General features: G+C 41.8%; 1 protein-coding gene across 1 annotated transcript; it reads right to left on the reverse strand.

Annotated features, from left to right (window-relative positions):
• Positions 1-1559: 1559 nt before the first annotated feature.
• On the reverse strand, positions 1560-17872 carry LOC139579446 (U3 small nucleolar RNA-associated protein 18 homolog). Its single transcript, XM_071408127.1, has 13 exons — positions 17427-17872; positions 16858-16994; positions 15478-15573; positions 15320-15390; positions 14670-14767; positions 14066-14191; positions 13625-13799; positions 5663-5763; positions 5436-5526; positions 3698-3821; positions 2373-2547; positions 2043-2185; positions 1560-1904 (listed from the first exon to the last, which is right to left on the reverse strand). Exons 1-13 carry the CDS (start codon positions 17631-17633, stop codon positions 1880-1882), a joined length of 1569 nt encoding a protein of 522 aa, XP_071264228.1. The 5' UTR covers positions 17634-17872; the 3' UTR covers positions 1560-1879.
• Between the last annotated feature and the right edge of the window lie 136 nt (positions 17873-18008).

Consider the following 18008-nt stretch of genomic DNA (forward strand, 5'->3'; position numbering starts at 1 on the left):
CTATATTTACACAAATGACCATTTATTTCACAATTGCAGCTATTTTCCATGTTTGATCTGCAGGGCAAATATATTTATTGACTCTCAAGACACCCTCATGAGAACAAAAAGAAAGTAAAATGCTGATGAGGCTCATTATTTGTTTCAGTACTTCCCACCCGTTATAGTTTCTGTTGGTTTCTGCATTAGGGGGACTACAGGGGAAAACTCTTTTGTTTGTTTGGTGTTAAGGTTCATTCATCATAAAGACATTTCTCCAGCCTATTATATTACAGAAATACCTCAGGACAGACCAAAACAATAAATGTGATAAAGATGCACTTAAACACAAGGAGAGAGATACGATTTGGCTGAATGCAGATACAAACGACAATTACGCTTTGGGGAGGACACAGTGCTTTTACTAATGAGAAATGTAGGTGTTGGAATGCTGCCTATCCTGACTGACGTCCTAAAGGAGGATCTAAAGTATGTAACACATGGCGCTGTGACTGTCATTCATTTGAGGTCTGTAGGTGTATGTGTAGGTGTTTCTCTCAAAGCTGTGGCTTAGCAGGGAGGTAGGTCCCTTTGGTGGAGTAAAAAAAAAAAGCTGTCAATTTCAGTGCGAATAGCACCATCAAGCAAACTGTTCTTTGAGCCATAATGTAAGCATGAATGCAAAGTAAGGGTTTATATTAGCTTCACTTTCTGATGTGCCTTTCTGGGCTTGGTCTGCTGATAAACTGGGTCAGATAGGCTGTTCCTTCAGAAAGTATTCATACCCCTTGACTTTTTTCATCAGTTTGGTCAGAGGTCCAGCTCTAGGCAGAGTCTGGGTAGTTCCATATTTTATCAATTTACCAGTGATGGAGACCACTGTGCTCTTGGAAACTTTCAACACTCTAGACATTTTTTATACCCTTCCCCAGATATGCCTTGTCACAATTCTATCTCAGAGATCTACAGACAGTTCCTCAGACGTCATGGTATAGTTTCTACTCTGACATGCACTGTCAACTGTGGGACCTTATGTAGACAGGTGTTTTTCTTTCTCAATCATGTCCAAACAATTGAATTGAACACAGGTGGACTCTAATCAAGTTGTAGCATGGCTGAAGGATGATCAAAGGAAATTGGCTGCAGCTGAGCGCAATTGGGAGTGTCATAGCAAAGGGGTGTGAATACTTATGTAAATGAGATATTGCTGCATTTAATTTTCAATACATTTGCAAATATTTCAAAAACATGTTTTCACTTTGGCATTATGGGGTATTGTGTGTAGATTGAATTAAGGCTGTAACAACAAAATGTGGAATAAACACTATCAGATTTAGAGGAGCGCCTTCCTCATAAAATTTCAGCTTTGGTCAAGCTGGAATTCACAGTGAATAGTTCTAATCCATTGTTGTGGCTGGTAGCAAACAGATTCTCAGGTCAACAGAGAATAGACTAATGGGGCTATAGTGCATACAAGTTTGACAGCTTTTCTATACTAGTTTAAGCATTATAGTCAATCTATAATGTTATTGTTCTCCAAGATATATAGAAACAGAAGAAAATATAATAATAGCCAAGTATCAAGGAAATTAAGTTGTATTTTATCCACTATACAAACATTTGTAAAACCCTAAAGTATACAGAAAGAAATATACAAGATGTGCATTTTGAAAACAGAACACTTAAAAAAAAAAATTAATACTCAAATTTGAAAGGGAAAAAAACTGGATAACGAAGACATGGTATCTTGCTGTGACACTTTCATAGATGTAATAAGCATAACCGATTTCTCAATTCAAGTCCTTTTCATTGTAAAATGTCTTCTTGAAGACAATGGTAGTTTTATTGAGGGAGCTTGGTGTCTTGATGTTGATTACGAGCCTGCTTGGGATGCTCTTCATCAAAAGTTTTTGTAATGCAACAACCTGAAATGTAGTTGAGAAAAATAAACCAAATTATTATTCTAATATTTTGTATATTTATTTGTATCAATGACGATGTTTTAATTTTCTGCAGTCCGAGAAAAATATATACAAAAAAATAAGGAAAAACAAGAGACTCACCTGAAGAGAGGGGCATGGCCCTTGTTGTTGGCCAGGGAGAAGAAGCCGCTGTTTGGGGAGAAGTCCAGACGGTGGGCCCTGTACATGGGTTTTCTCTGGAACATGGGGAAGTTGGAGAACACTGTGAAGCTGGGGATATGAACCTGAAATGAGAAGGGTAGACACATGACACTTGATGACAGTGAAAGAGTGACATGGTTTTAAATCAATTCAAACTTTATTACTATCCAAGTCATGCTGCAATAAAACCTATTATTTACAAGAGACCAGGTGTAGCTGTAATGATGACAAAGACAACATTAAGTGTGTGTGTGAGAGCGAGAGACTGACCAATCGGGCAGCCTCGTCGTCAGTCCTGGAGGCGATGGCCAGGATCTCGGAGGTGGGGTTGAAGCAGAGAGAGGTGGCGGAGGTCACCAGGTTCATGATGGTCTTCAGAGGCTTGGGGTTGTTCTGCCGCATACACTCCTCCTGGGAGTACACGTTCACCACACCTGCCGCTGACCTGAGATAATAGAAACGGTAGAAAAAGAATGTGAAAAACTTGTCTGCTACAGGTATACTATATGAAAAAATAAAATTGGGTTATTCCACAAAATGGGTGCCTTGTGCATCCCTTTGATATTTTAAGTAGAAATTGTGCACAAATATTACATTTTAAAAGCCTGTTATATTAAATTAGGTGCCCTTTAATTTAGACCACATGGAGAATTCAATAAATCTGTTTTGTTATATGAATAAAGACTTGCTTACGTGCCAAAAATTCTGCATTTTGACATGTCCCTCCGTCATCCATGTGTCACCTCTAGGAAGATTTTAACCCACTTAACCCAAAAATTTCTTCAAGTTTCACCATCATTGTACAGCACTATTTTGTTATCCTCCTGAAGATCATTTATTTAATGTGATTAATTTACAACTGGCCTTCATTTTAAGATCAATGATACCTGAACTGAATTCTAATTTTAATATGGTGAAACTATAACTTTTAAAATATTTCCCCCCCAAAAAACATAGAACACCTAATAGTCAAATCAGAATAAAAGCAGGTTCTACTCTTTTTGGCCATTTTCTGGTGTTTTGTGGTGGAAAACTGAGCGGGTCAAGCATAACATGTCAACCCTGTTACCCATGGATAGACAGGCTAGAAATGTTAACTATATATCTTTTTTGTGAAGCTTGCATTTAATTAACACTTCCTGTTGCACAAAACAAGATTCCATTCCCCCACGAGGAAATGTACGGCTGATTAAAGATGAAATCGCCAACCCTGTTACTTTATTTGGCACTTAATAGGCACTTACTATAATTGTTTTATTTAAACACTTAAAGTGGGAAAACATGTTTTTTATTAAGTTGAACGTGCTCTTTATGACAGAATGTTAACATTTGTTACACTTCTTAAAAAAAGACACCTAATTGGTGGAACGACCCAACTATCCTGAAAGTTTTGTGGCAGAATCATGCATAAAAACAAAAAAAAGGACATCTGAAGCAAGACAAACAGGACAATACACAAACATTGCAATGGTTTGATCACAATCGCTGCTGAATCATATCAGCAAGGAAATGGTTGAATTAATAAATGAGCTACCCACCAACAACCTTGTCACAAAACAGCGCGAAAAATGTTGAAAACAAAATGTCTGACTCACCCGCAGGCCAGATACTGTCCGTTCTTGGATGCAGCTATGGAGGTCCCACTCACACAGCCATCATCTGTGAACCTGTTCAGGCATTTACTGCTCCTCATGTCCCATATGTACACCTCACCCTCCTCTGCAACATCAAAAAGGTTTAGTACATACAGGTACCCATGTACAGCTTTAAAGGTGCAATATGCAGAACTCAAATCTGCCATTTCTTTTTTGCTAAAATGCTAATAGTTCGCCTAATTTCAGTTTGTGACAAAAAGAGCAGTGATCACCAGGGCAGTGGTCACCTTGAGTCAAAATACAAGCCAAGATCTACCGCTCAGATTTGTATTTTATTTTTTAAACATGACAAAAAACAAAAGCCTGAGTATGAACCATTAACCTATTAAAAACTGTTCTGTAGCAATTAGGTTTGTAGTAGGCTATATTTTGGGGCGGCAGGTAGCCTAGTGGTTAGATCGTTGGACTAGTAACCGAAAGGTTGCAAGATCAAATCCCCGAGCTGACAAGGTAAAGATCTGTCGTTCTGCCCCTGAACAAGACAGTTAAGCCCACTGTTCCTAGGCCGTCATTGAAAATAAGAATTTGTTCTTAACTGACTTGCCTAGTTAAATAAAAGGTAAAAATAAAATATGCCCAATACATTATCACTGCATGCTTGAATTGCCCTGCCAATGTTGTTCTTCTCAGACCATTTCAAAATTGTAGGTATATGATCATTTGCTGTATTACTTGAGGCACAGCTGAGTGATCATAATCATTTGATTTGATTTATTTTACTGGACTGATGACCTGCATCTGATAATCAGTCTGAGGGGAAGGCGAGAGCAGCGGTGAGGCTTTCAGCTGATAGCGAAACTCATTTCTGCCTCGAGCACCAATTCATGTTGTTTATCCGATGGCCAGTTAGTGAAATATTACTCTATATAAATAAAGAGACACACCGCTAATAACACTTTGCTATACTGCTTGCAGTGTGAGTGGATGTAGGGAGAAAGCACATTGACAGTGCTGAATAACAACTTCAACATGAACTTACTCATAAAAACAGCAGTGCTTTGCTATATTTCGTTGAGTCTCTCTAGTCATGGTTTTAAAATCTCACAGTATCAACTTTGCTGTGCGCTCGAGGCTTCTTTTTACTGTCTATGGCTTGAGGAAACTGTGCATACACAGTGATCTGAGCTATCTGATTGGCCAGCGGTAGGCCTGTAGGTGCACTTGATTTGCTCTTTGGGCCTGCCGGATAAGTGGAGTTCTACCTTCAGACACATGACATTTCTCAAAATGGGAACACTTTGCCTTCCCAGTGTTAGGGCTGCTGAATCAAGTGCACCTACCACCAACAGCACAAAACAAATACAAAAAATAGGAACACAAGGATTTATCGTTTTTTTACAGAAATGTTTGGTGACCGACTAGGACCACTGAGAATCATTGTACCATCTCTGTTAGATATATTTTCCATTAACAAAAATATTGTTTGAAGCTTGTGTACAAAACCAAAAGTAAAAGACACACAAAATAACTTCATGTGAAACATAGAAATATCGCACATACAACAAATCTACTGCTTCCAAAGAGAATGACAGATCTATAACTCACATTTCTATGTGAATTTGGTCAGGTCGCCCAAAAAGTCACATATTGCAGCTTTAACTAAAATCATCTAAAAAAGGTTTTAGGATGTGATTGGGATGCTAGGCTGTGTGTCTTTTTAGACCAGGGTAAAACCCACCAGAATTGGTGAAGACTTTGCTGCCGTCGTGGGAGAAAGCCACTCCTGCGATGTTTCCGTTGATCTTCATGCTGTTCACTACCTCCTTTGTCTGAAAAAACAACAACAGTGAGAATATACAGACATTTATGCAATGCATGTATGCACCTGATCCAAAACGGAGTTTTATGGTTTGATCCATTTCAGATGCATGGTATACCAGGTATTTGCCATCTACAATCACCTACCTTCATTGATAACACGTGGAGGTATCCGGAGGTGCCAGTGAGAAGGAGGGATTCTCCATCAGGGGAGACTTCAAACTCTTTCACTCTCTGTTCCCTCAGACCTGAGGGACAAAAATATTTGTTACTGCACTCAATCACACTACCAGTCACTCACCCACTACCCATTTAAAAAATAACAGTCTGGCTGAGAATATACAGTGATTTTATCTTTAAACCAATCACAGAACACAATAATTTGCTCGGTAACAACTAGGCTTGGGCGGTATACCGTATAACAGGGTATTTGGAAATAGCTACGGGATGGTTTTCAATACCGTCAATACAGTTGAAACTTTATTTTTTATAAATTTGAATATTTGTAGCTACTTTTTAAGTAAATACCTGCAAGCCATTTGAGCAATACGCTAGGAGATAAAGCAGTTCCCATTCTTCATTTGCCCGGTCACATAATATTTCATTATGAAGCTTACCGGTAGTTCCCAGTCACATAGTGTTCGGTTTACAAGCACACCGACGAGAGAGTGGAACCTTGTGAGTCACTCAATGTTTTGCACCACGTGCCAGGTGATCTAGGGGCGGCAGGTAGCCTGGCAGGTAGGAGAGTTGGGCCAGTAACCGAAAGGTTGCTGGATCGAATCCCCGAGCTGACAAGGCAAAAATCTGTCATTCTGCCCCTGAGCAAGGCAGTTAACCCACTGTTCCCCGGGCGCCGTTGACGCCGATTAAGGCAGCACCCCGCACCTCTCGGATTCAAAGGGCTTGGGTTAAACGCGTAAGACACTAGAGGTCGACCGATTAATCGGAATGGCCGATTAATTAGGGCCGATTTCAAGTTTTCATAACAATTGAAAATCTGTATTTTTGGACACCGATTGCACCTTTATTTAACTAGGCAAGTCAGTTAAGAACACATTCTTATTTTCAATGACGGCCTAGGAATGGTGGGTTAACTGCCTTGTTCAGGAGCAGAACGACAGAATTTTACCTTGTCAGCTCGGGGATTCAATCTTGCAACCTTTCGGTTAACTAATCCAACACTCTAACCACCTGGCTTACTTTACACTCCACGAGGAGCCTGCCTGTTACGCGAATGCAGTAAGAAGCCAAGGTAAGTTGCTAGCTAGCATTAAACTTATCTTATAAAAAACAATCAATCATAATCACTAGTTAACTACACATGGTTGATGATATTACTAGTTTATCTAGCGTGTCCTGCGTTGCATATAATCGATGCGGTGCGCATTCGCGAAAAAGAACTGTCGTTGCACCAACGTGTACCTAACCATAAACGTCAATGCCTTTCTTAAAATCAATACACAAGTATATATTTTTAAAACTGCATATTTAGTTAATATTGCCTGCTAACATGAATTTATTTTAACTATGAAAATTGTGTCACTTCTCTTGCAACAGAGTCAGGGTATATGCAGCAGTTTGGGCCGCCTGGCTCGTTGCGAACTGTGTGAAGACTATTTCTTCCTAACAAAGACAGCCAACTTCGCCAAACGGGGGATGATTTAACAAAAGCGCATTTGCGAAAAAAGTACAATCGTTGCACGACTGTACCTAACCATAAACATCAATGCCTTTCTTAAAATCAATACACAGAAGTATATATTTTTAAACCTGCATATTTAGCTAAAAGAAATCCAGGTTTGCAGGCAATATTAACCAGGTGAAATTGTGTCACTTCTCTTGCGTTCATTGCACGCAGAGTCAGGCTATATGCAACAGTTTGGGCCGCCTGGCTCGTTGCGAACTCATTTGCCAGAATTTTAGGTCATTATGACATAACATTGAAGGTTGTGCAATGTAACAGGAATATTTAGACTTATGGATGCCACCCGTTAGATAAAATACGGAACGGTTTCGTATTTCACTGAAAGAATAAACGTTTTGTTTTCGAGATGATAGTTTCCGTATTCGACCATATTAATGACCTAGGTCTCGTATTTCTGTGTGTTATTATGTTATAATTAAGTCTATGATTTGATAGAGCAGTCTGACTGAGCGATGGTAGGCACCAGCACGCTCGTAAGCATTCATTCAAAACAGCACTTTCATGCGTTTGCCAGCAGCTCTTCGCAATGCTTCAAGCACTGAGCTGTTTATGACTTCAAGCCCGATGTGAAATGGCTAGCTAGTTAGTGGGGTGCGCGCTAAATAGCGTTTCAAACGTCACTCGCTCTGAGACAGTTGTTCCCCTTGCTCTGCATGGGTAACACTGCTTCGAGGGTGGCTGTTGTCGATGTGTTCCTGGTTCGAGCCCAGGTAGGAGCGAGGAGAGGGACGGAAGCTATACTGTTACACTGGCAATACTAAAGTGCCTATAAGAACTTCCAATAGTCAAAGGTATATGAAATACAAATCATATAGAGAGAAATAGTCCTATAATTCCTATAATAACTACAACCTAAAACTTCTTACCTGGGTATATTGAAGACTCATGTTAAAAGGAACCACCAGCTTTCATATGTTCTCATGTTCTGAGCAAGGAACTTGAACGTTAGCTTTCTTACATGGCACATATTGCACTTTTACTTCTCCAACACTTTGTTTTTGCATTATTTAAACCAAATTGAACATGTTTCATTATTTATTTGGGGCTAAATTGATTTTATTGATGTATTATATTAAGTTAAAATAAGTGTTCAGTCAGTATTGTTGTAATTGTCATTATTACAAATAAATAAATAAATAAATAAATAAATAGGGCGATTAATCGGTATCGGCTTTTTTTGGTCCAATAATCGGTATCGGCGTTGAAAAATCATAAAATCAGTCGACCTCTATAAGACACATTTCAGTTGAATACGTTCAGTTGTACAACTGACTAGGTATCCCCCTTTCCCCTTGTTACACAACTAAATGTTTGCCAGCTAGATATCAAATAAAATGTTATTTGTCACATGCGCCAAATACAACAGTGAAATGCTTACTTACAAGCCCTTAACCAACAATGCCGTTAAGAAAGTGTTTACTCAAACAAATAAAATAGAGAAATCACAAATAATTAAAGAGCAACGATAAAATAACTAACGAGGCTAAATACAGGGGGTACCGGTACAGAGTCAATGTGCGGGGCCCAGGTTTGTCGAGGTAATTGAGGTAATATGTACAAAAGCTGAAGAAAATATGCACATCCAAGTACTTTCAGCAGGTGCTGGAGGTGTAGGCAAATGGAAAACAGAAAGGAAAACGCCGCACACTGCTGCTCATGCTCCCAGGTGCGGTCCTGAATGGCAGGAAGATTGGCTCCAGTGACGTACTGGGCCGTAAACATTACCCTTTGTAGTCCCTTGCGGTCGGAGGCTGAGCAGTTGCCATACCAGGCGGCTGTAGAACTTTGAGGATCTGAGGACCCATGCCAAATCTTTTCAGTCTCCTGAGGGGGAATAGGTTTTGTCGTGCCCTCTGTCTTGGTGTGTTTGGACCATGACAGTTCGTTGGTGATGTGGACTCTCAACATGCTCCACTACAGCCCCGTCGATGAGAATGGTGGCGTACTCAACCCTCCTTTTCCTGTAGTCCACGATCATCTCCTTTGTCTTGATCACGTTGAGGGAGAGGTTGTTATCCTGGCACCACACTGCCAGGTCTCTGACCTCCTCTCTATAGGCTGTCTCATCGTTGTCGGTGATCAGGCCAACCAACGTTCTGTCGTCGGCAAACTTAATGATGGTGTTGGGAGTCGTGCTTGGCTATGCAGTCATGGGTGAACAGGGAGTACACGAGGGGACTGAGCACGCGCCCCTCGAGGATCAGCGTGGCGGATCTGTTGTTACCTACCATTACCACCTGGGGGAGGCCCGTCAGGAAGTCCAGGATCCAGTTGCAGAGGGGGGTGTTTAGGCCCAGGGTCCTTAGCTTAGTGATGAGGGCAATATGGTGTTGAACGCTGAGCTGTATTCAATGAATAGCATTCTCACATTACTTTTGTCCAGGTGGGAAAGGGCAGTGAGGAGTGCAACAGAGATTGCATCATCTGTGCGTCTGTTAGGATGGTATGCGAATTGGAGTGGGTCTAGGGTATCCGGGAGGATGCTGCTGATGTGAGCCATGACCAGCCTTTCAAAGCACTGCATGGCTACAGACGTGAGTGCTACGGGTCGGTAGTCATTTTAGGCAGGTTACCTTGGTGTTCTTGGGCACAGGGACTATGGTGGCCTGCTGGAAACATGTTGGTCAGGGACTGGTTGAAAATATCAGTGAAGACACTTGCCAGTTGGTCAGCGCATGCTCGGAGTTCACATCCTCGTAATCCGTCTGGCCCTGCGGCCTTGTGAATGTTGACCTGTTTAAAGGTCTTACTCACATCGGCTGCGGAGAGCGTGATCACACAGTCGTCCGGAACAGCTGGTGCTCTTGCATGCTTCAGTGTTGCTTGCCTTGAAGCGCGGATAGAAGTAATTTGGCTCGTCTGGTTCGCTTGTGTCACTGGGCAGCTCGCGGCTGTGCTTCCCTTTGTAGTCCATTATAGTTTGCAAGCCCCGCCACATCCGACGAGCGTCGAGGCCAGTGTAGTAAGATTCAATCTTAGTCCTGTATTGACGCTTTGCCTGTTTGATGGTTCGGAGGAGGGCAGAGCAGGATTTCTTATAAACGTCCGGGTTAGAGTCCCACTCCTTGAAAGTGGCAGCTCTACCCTTTAGCTCAGTCCGGATGTTGCCTTTAATCCTTGGCTTCTGGTTGGGATATGTACTGTAGCAGTTTCAGGGGTTGTGTGGTGGATGGAGGTTATGTGCCTGCAAGGTTTCTGTGTTTTCTGGCTGCCAGGACCATGGACAGCTCAGCGGAAACTGCCAGACTGCAGTAGAACAGCCACACCTGTCTCCAGTTGTAATTAGAGACTAAACGGCAGACAGGTAAATCCAATCATTGGCTTCTACTTAACCGCGCCCTGGGTTTGCTTGGCGGCTATTGGAGAGACTGAGCATACGGTGGAGGAAGTGGTTTACCGGAATAATGGAACTGAAGATTTCAACAAGGAGTGAACCCCAAAGACCAAGAGTGGAGGACCTTTCACTGGTGACGACGTATTTACTTTGATTGAGTTTTGTATATCAGGAACCCTGCCGGTACCTGATAAAAAAGGTGTGTGTTTGTATGTGTAAACCCTGCCATACCAAGATAATGGCGCCTAAACCGCCACAGTACGTACGGATACTGTGTGGATGACGTCATCGATGCACTTATTGATGAAGCCAGTGACTGATGTTGTGTACTCAATGCCATCGGAAGAATCCCAAAACATATTCTAGTCTGTGCTAGCAAAACAGTCCTGACGCTTAGAATCTGTGTCATCTGACCACTTCCGTATTGAGCGATTCACTGGTACTTCTTGCTTTAGTTTTTGCTTGAAGGCAGGAATCTGGAAAATAGAATTATGGTCAGATTTGCCAAATGGAGGGCGAGGGAGAGCTTTGTACACACCTCTGTGTGTGGTGTAAAGATGGTCTAGAGTTGTTTTACCCTCTGGTTGCACATGCTGGTAGAAATTAAGTCAAAAGGATTTAAGTTTCCCTGCATTAAAGTCCCCGGCCACTAGGAGCGCCGCCTCTGGATAAGCATTTTCTTGTTTGCTTATGGCCTTATACAGCTCTTTGAGTGCGGTCTTAGTGCCAGCATTGGTTTGTAGCGGTAAATAGACATCTAAATATAGAAACTGTCTAAGTAAATAGTGTGGTCTACAGCTTATCATGAGATACTCTACCTCAGGCGAACAAAACCTCGAGACTTAGTTAATATCAGAATTTGTGCACCAGGTGTTATTGACAAATAGACACAGACCGCCACCCCTTGCACAGAAAACCCAGCCAGCTGTATGTTATCCATGTCGTCGTTCAGCCACAACTTGTGAAACATAAGATATTACAGTTTTTAATGTCCCGTTGGTAGGATAGTCTGGATCGGTGTTTATTATCCAATAATTGCACGTTGGCTAATAGGACTGATCCACTCACTGTCGGATTCTTACAAGGCACCCCGACCTACACCAACTCATTCAAGGGTTTTTCTTTATTTTGACTATTTTCAACATAGTTGAATAGAGAAGACATCAAAACTATAAAATAACATATGGAATGTAGGAACCAAAAAAATTGTAAACAATTCTAAATATATTTTAGATTGTTCAAAGTAGCCATCCTTTGCCTTGATGACAGCTTTGCACACTCTTGGCATTCTCTCAACCAGCTTCACCTGGAATGCTTTTCCAACAGTATTGACGGAGTTACCACATATGCTGAGCACTTGTTGGCTGCTTTTCCTTCACTCTACGGTCCAAATCATCCCAAACCATCTCAATTGGGTTGAGGTCAGGTGATTGTGGAGGCCAAGTTATCTGATGCAGCACTCCATCACTCTCCTTCTTGGTCAAATAGCCCTGACACAGCCTGGGGGTGTGTTAGGTCATTGTCCTGTTGAAAAACAAATGATAGTCCCACTAAGCGCAAACCAGATGGGAATGGCGTATCACTGCAGAATGCTGTGGTAGCCATGCTGGTTAAGTGTGCCTTGAATTCTAAATAAATCACTGACGGCATCACCAGCAAAGCACTGCCACACCACCTCCTCCATGCTTCACGGTGGGAACCACACATGCAGAGATCATCCATTCACCTACTCTGTGACTCAAAAGACACAGCGGTTGGAACCAATAATCTCAAATTTGGACTCATCAGACCAAAGGACAGATTTCCCCCGGTCTAATGTCCATTGCTCGTGTTTCTTGGCCCAAGCAAGTCTAGTGGTTTCATTGCAGCAATTCAACCATGAAGGCCTGATTCACGCAGTCTCCTCTGAACAGTTGTTGTTGAGATGTGTCTGTTACCTGAACTCTGTGAGGTATCATTTATTTGGGCTGCAATCTAAGGTGCAATTAACTACAATGAACTTATCCTCTGCAGCAGAGGTAACTCTGGGTCTTCCTTTCCTGTGGCGGTCCTCATGAGAGCCAGTTTCATCATAGCGCTTGATGGCTTTTGCGACTGCACTTGAAGAAACTTTCAAAGTTCTTGACATTTTCCGGATTGACTGACCTTCAAGTCCATAATATGGACTTGGTCTTTTACCTAATAGGTCTCTCTTCTGTATACAACCCCTACCTTGTCACAACACAACTGATTGGCTCAAACGGATTAAGGAAAGAAATTCCACAAATTAACATTTAACAAGGCACACCTGTTAATTGAAATGCATTCTAGGTGACTACCTCACAAAGCTGGTTGAGAGAATGCCAAGAGTGTGCAAAGCTGTCAAGACAAAGGGTGGCTATTTCGAAGAATCTCAAATATAAAATATATTTCCGGCGCCATTAAATTCCATTAAAATATATCTTATAACTATTAATTGAACTGTCTAAAATGTGCTAAATACTCTGCAGTTGTGCATTTAGTTTGCTAACTTACAGTAGTTATATAGCTGGTTAGCTTCTTGCAAAAAACAAGCTACTCCTGGTAACAGCAGGGAATCCCCTCCTGGATCAAGAACCTTGCTGTCTAATATTTGTTTTGTGTGTACAGCAAATTGTGAGTAGTATTTTTTTGTTTTTGTATAACTTTGAGCGGGGAAGTCTGTCCTGCAAATAATTTAGGTCAGAGACTGTATAAAATTTTACATGTACTTGTTAGCATTGCTAACCTTCGGTTTACAGAGGCTCAATGGGGTTTGTGTTCAGTGCCAGTATTGCCTTATATCCTGGGATGGCACAAGGTCGGTATGAAGGTTTGACAATCTCAATACCCCCCAAGCCTAGTAATAAAAGGCTACGTCCCTACCTAACAGCCAACGGGTTAGATTACTACCTAACAGCCAACGGGTTAGATTACTACCTAACAGCCAACGGGTTAGATTACTACCTAACAGCCAACTGGTTAGATTACTACCCAACAGCCAACAGGTTAGATTACTACCCAACAGCCTTGGGGTTCTAGTGACTCCTCATTGCTTCCTGCTCCTCACCTCTGACAGTGTGGACTGGGATGACCTTGCCCTCCATCATGTCGTAGATGTAAAACAGCTTGTTCCTGAAACTGGTGGCCACCACCTGCTCCCCGTCCACACTGAACTGGGCCTTGTGCACCGGGAACTTCTCCAGGTGAATAGTCTGAATCTTAGGGTTGGTCTTTCCATCAACCTGGAGACGAAGGGAGGACATTTAGAGTGAGGTGGAAGGTAATTTATATTAGTACAAACTTGTCTGTTAGTGTGCGAAGCTGTCATCAAGGCAAAGGCAAAGGGTGGCTACTTTGGAAGTCCATTGAGAGTTTGTATTTTTTGGGGGCGTATAGTTTGTATGGTCAAACAAAAGACCTGGAGGATATTATTAAAAGCAGCAATGTCTCACGATGACAGCCACAAGAATGCCTGAGAGAAAACTGAGCTGATGAGTAAAATGAATACCTGGAACAGAGAGATGGACTGGTCGAGCCCTGCTGTCATGACAACCTGGGCGGAGGGGTGGAACTGCACCGTGGTCAGCCGGTCCTCAGACGGCCGGTCGTTGTTGGCGTGTAGGCACTTCTTCATCTGCAAGAGAGTTAAATACATCCAGCATAAAATGTACTAGTATCACATGTAAACATGACGTTGAAAATACTCTATTGTATTTAACTATGCAAGTCATTTAAGAACAAATTCTTATTTACAATGATGGCCTACCCCGGCCAAACCTAAACAACGCTGGGCCAAATGTGCGGCGCCCTATGGGACACCCAATCACGGCCGGATGTGATACAGCCTGGATTCGAACCAGGGACTGTAGTGACACTTCTTGCACTGAGATGCAGTGCCTTAGACCGCTGCGCCACTCGGGAGCCCACTATTGTGATATCGATTGCGAAAACCACATGATCTAATACTGGAAAATGTCATGGTTTTGTAACTCCTAAACCTCTAAAGAACTCTGGTTAGAGTCCCCATTTGCAGTCAGAGAGAGAGCTGGTTGTTTTACTCCAACTTAATCTCAAATTTAGTAGTGGCGAGATGCTAGGAGAACAGAACTCACCCGTATGATTCCTTTGGGAAGACTGTCGGATGAGCCCACAAAGTTGCCCGTCTTCCTCATCAGGTCATCTCCATCCTCATCTTCATCATCAGAGTCAACTTTAATTTTTGAAAATAGACACATCTTTCATTGAAAAGACACAAATGTATACTATATACACCAGGGATCATAAACTAGATTCAGCGGCATGCCAATTTTTTCTTGAGGGGATGGTCAGGGGGCCGGAACATAATTACAAATAATTTGTAGACTTCAAATTTACCCTAAGAAGCCCAAACATATATACAATGTTATTAAAGCAATCATTTCAAACAGTCTATACCATGAAAAGAGTAGGTGTTCATAATGTTTTGTACACTTAGTGTGTATCTTTTATGTGTGGGAATACTTTGGAACAGATTTCCAAAATTAAATCACTTGGAGCTGACTTGGCGTTTTTAGTCTTATGTTCAAAAATAAAAAATATTAACTTCAGGAAACTTGGGAGGGCAAAAGAAAATCACCAAAATTTGGCCCGCGGCCGTCGGTTGGGGGAACCCTGCTATATACCCTCTCATCATTATATAGTAGGTAATCATCAGTGAGGGGCATCTCTCATAACATACTACATGGATCATGAAGATGTTGATTACCAAAATGTGGGAGTCTACCTTTTTTCTTATTCTTTTTCTTGACTTTTGTCTCTGCCCAGGACGGCATTCCACCCATTGCTTTTTGGAACCTGGCAAAAATGAGTTGGAAGTGTGAGTTTGAACCACCAGATCCCAGTGGTATGTACTCCATGGCTGTGTTACTAATATCCACGTACTGTTCTTTCATCCTCTGCTGTAACTTCTGTTTGGACATCTTGGCCTCTGCGTCACTCTTGGTCAGGTCTCTACGGAACCGGTGTGTCATGTCCACTCTAAGAAACGGGAGAGAAAGGTCATGGAAGACTAAACATAGTGACGTAACTGCTGGGGATGTAACCGTTCACCGATACGCATCGGTCCCCGGTTCAAATGCTTAAGGTACAAATCGATCTAAATGTACCATGCATCGGTCAGAAAATCGATTCAAACGTTTTAAATTGTCAGTTCACTAAAAAGGTTTTGCTCATGTTACTTTCTTTCTACCTTCCGAAAATACCTCTGATCTTTAGTGAAAACTGATGCTTCCTCGCCTTCATTGTCAAACTAAGCATGTAACTGCGGTGACAGTCATTGATCTACAAGTCATTTTGCATGCCACACAACCCCAAGTAATATCAGTAGCCTACTCAAACGGTGTGCGCTGCTGCTTCGCACGCTGACCAATAACACCTCGATCACACCGATAGCGTCATTGCATTTTGGTACACCAGAAGGTGAATGTTGAACTTTTGTTGCACACATCCAGATGATGCTGCGTACCATTTTGCGCAATGACTCTGTAGGTGTGATCGAGACTTAACAAAAGTTCAACATTCACCTTCTGCTAACACTTTTGTCAATCTGTCTGCGCAAAAAAAGACCCCTAATCTGATAGTGGGTTGGTAGATGCCCACTAGACTTCCTTATGGCTCAGCTCAGGTGACAAAATACACCATAGACATTTACACACACACACGTCAGCTCGAACAGAACCAGCTCAGAGAGGCCCAGCCCATGAGATTCATCAGCAGCAGATTTGAATTTAGAATGGAAAATGAATGTGTTTATGGAACAAATGTTGTAGCATCAAATCTCATCGATTTGTTCTTCTCATCAAACCAAATCATTGCAAACTAAAACGTGTCATTCCTGTGAATGCTTGACTGGGGTAGGAGCTCACCGGAGCAGAGTACCAGCACCTCAAATGTTCTACTGCTTGAGCTCCTGTTCATCTTATAGAATATTAGCTCAAAGGTATTGTGGCGCTCCTGCACCTAAATATAAACAGTACCGGCACCCAAAATGAGTACCGGAACCTATTTCAGTCCAAATCAAGCACTGATTTCTGTATCATACTAGAGCCCATGTATCTAGATACATATCAATTCATCTTCAAAGAGAAAGATGCATATCACCAGTAACTGCCCATACAAGCCATGTTTGATTCACATATCAATGTAATTGACATTAGGGTTACATGACTACAGCTAATGTAGTAACATGTAGTGTGAAGCATTGTACATGATGATGCTGAAAAGAAACAATAAGACATTGTCGTTGCAGTCCCAGGTACTAACTCTTCCTCCAGATCATCATCCTCATCCTCCCACACTGCTGTCCTGGTTGTCTGAACCTTCAGCCGTGCTTCATTCTCTACATCGGATTCGCTGGACTCGTCATCATCCAGAAGTGTGGCACCGCCATCCTCTCTGTCCTGTTGACAAGAAATTGATTTGATAAAAACTGACTGCAATGAAACTAAAAGTAAATGATATGTGACAGACAGATATGACACTGGAGATTATTAGTCTAGCACCTGGTTGTAACTAACTATTAATCAATATTGGATTTACATCTATGCCATGCTGACAATGTGACAACATAATCCACTGAGAATCTTTAAGAACATTGGCAGGCAGGATCATTCTGTATGGAATCATGGGTGTATTCATTACGCCGACTTTTCGGATTGGAATGGCAACCGTAAAATTAAAATGAACTACAACTTCCGTTAAAGAACCCAACAGATTTTACGTCACGTTGAAGAGCGTTTGGAGTTGTTGCAAAACGTTTTGTAACAGACGAAACGTTAAGCTACAGAACCGGCGTAATGAATACACCCCAGATGTAACTAATGAATTCCTACCTCCACGAGCCTTTCCACAAGATCATCTTCTGCACCAAAAACAAGATATTCAAGAAGTTTTACAGATGCATCTTCTTCGCCTAAAACAGTCACTGCTTGGGCGTTTTTGTGTCTTTTTAACACTTCTTTCTCGTAGTCAGGCTCTGGTTCAGAGACTCTCTTCATTGCCTCTCTCCCCTTTCTAAAGTGTATACCGACTTTGTCCATGTTTATCGTTTAAACCTTAGCATATGAAACGAATTGTAAGTTGTCTCAGGATACACTAGAATTTAACAAGATTCAGTAGAGCCATAGATGTGCTAGCTAGCCTTTTACAATAACATGCCTCATGCGCCCAATGTTTTCCACATGGGCTGGCTGCAACGCTGTTCTAGTTGTGAGCAAAGTCAACGTGTGGCTGCACTATTTCACAAAGTTGCAAAGTATGTGCACCGAGAAGAACGCAACGCTCCAACGGTGTAGGTGTTTTATTAATCAGTGGTTGAGCGCAGGCTTAGTACAAAATTCACTATCACGTGATTCCGTTTTCTTGACCCCTGAACTCGGGATATTTTTTTTTCTTCTTCTCTCTTTACAAACAAA

This window comes from Salvelinus alpinus, chromosome 1, assembly GCF_045679555.1.
Source record: "Salvelinus alpinus chromosome 1, SLU_Salpinus.1, whole genome shotgun sequence".
NCBI lineage: Eukaryota > Metazoa > Chordata > Actinopteri > Salmoniformes > Salmonidae > Salvelinus > Salvelinus alpinus.

Bases quoted from the DNA above. Each gene is read 5' to 3' on its own strand.
- LOC139579446 (XM_071408127.1), bottom strand. From the start codon at position 17,633: ATGGACAAAGTCGGTATACACTTTAGAAAGGGGAGAGAGGCAATGAAG. The intron at 15,574-16,857 runs GTTAGTACCTGG...CCCGTTTCTTAG, and splicing joins GATGATGATCTGGAGGAAGA to AGTGGACATGACACACCGGT. The intron at 5,764-13,624 runs GTGAGGAGCAGG...TTTGTCCCTCAG, and splicing joins CCCAGTCCACACTGTCAGAG to GTCTGAGGGAACAGAGAGTG.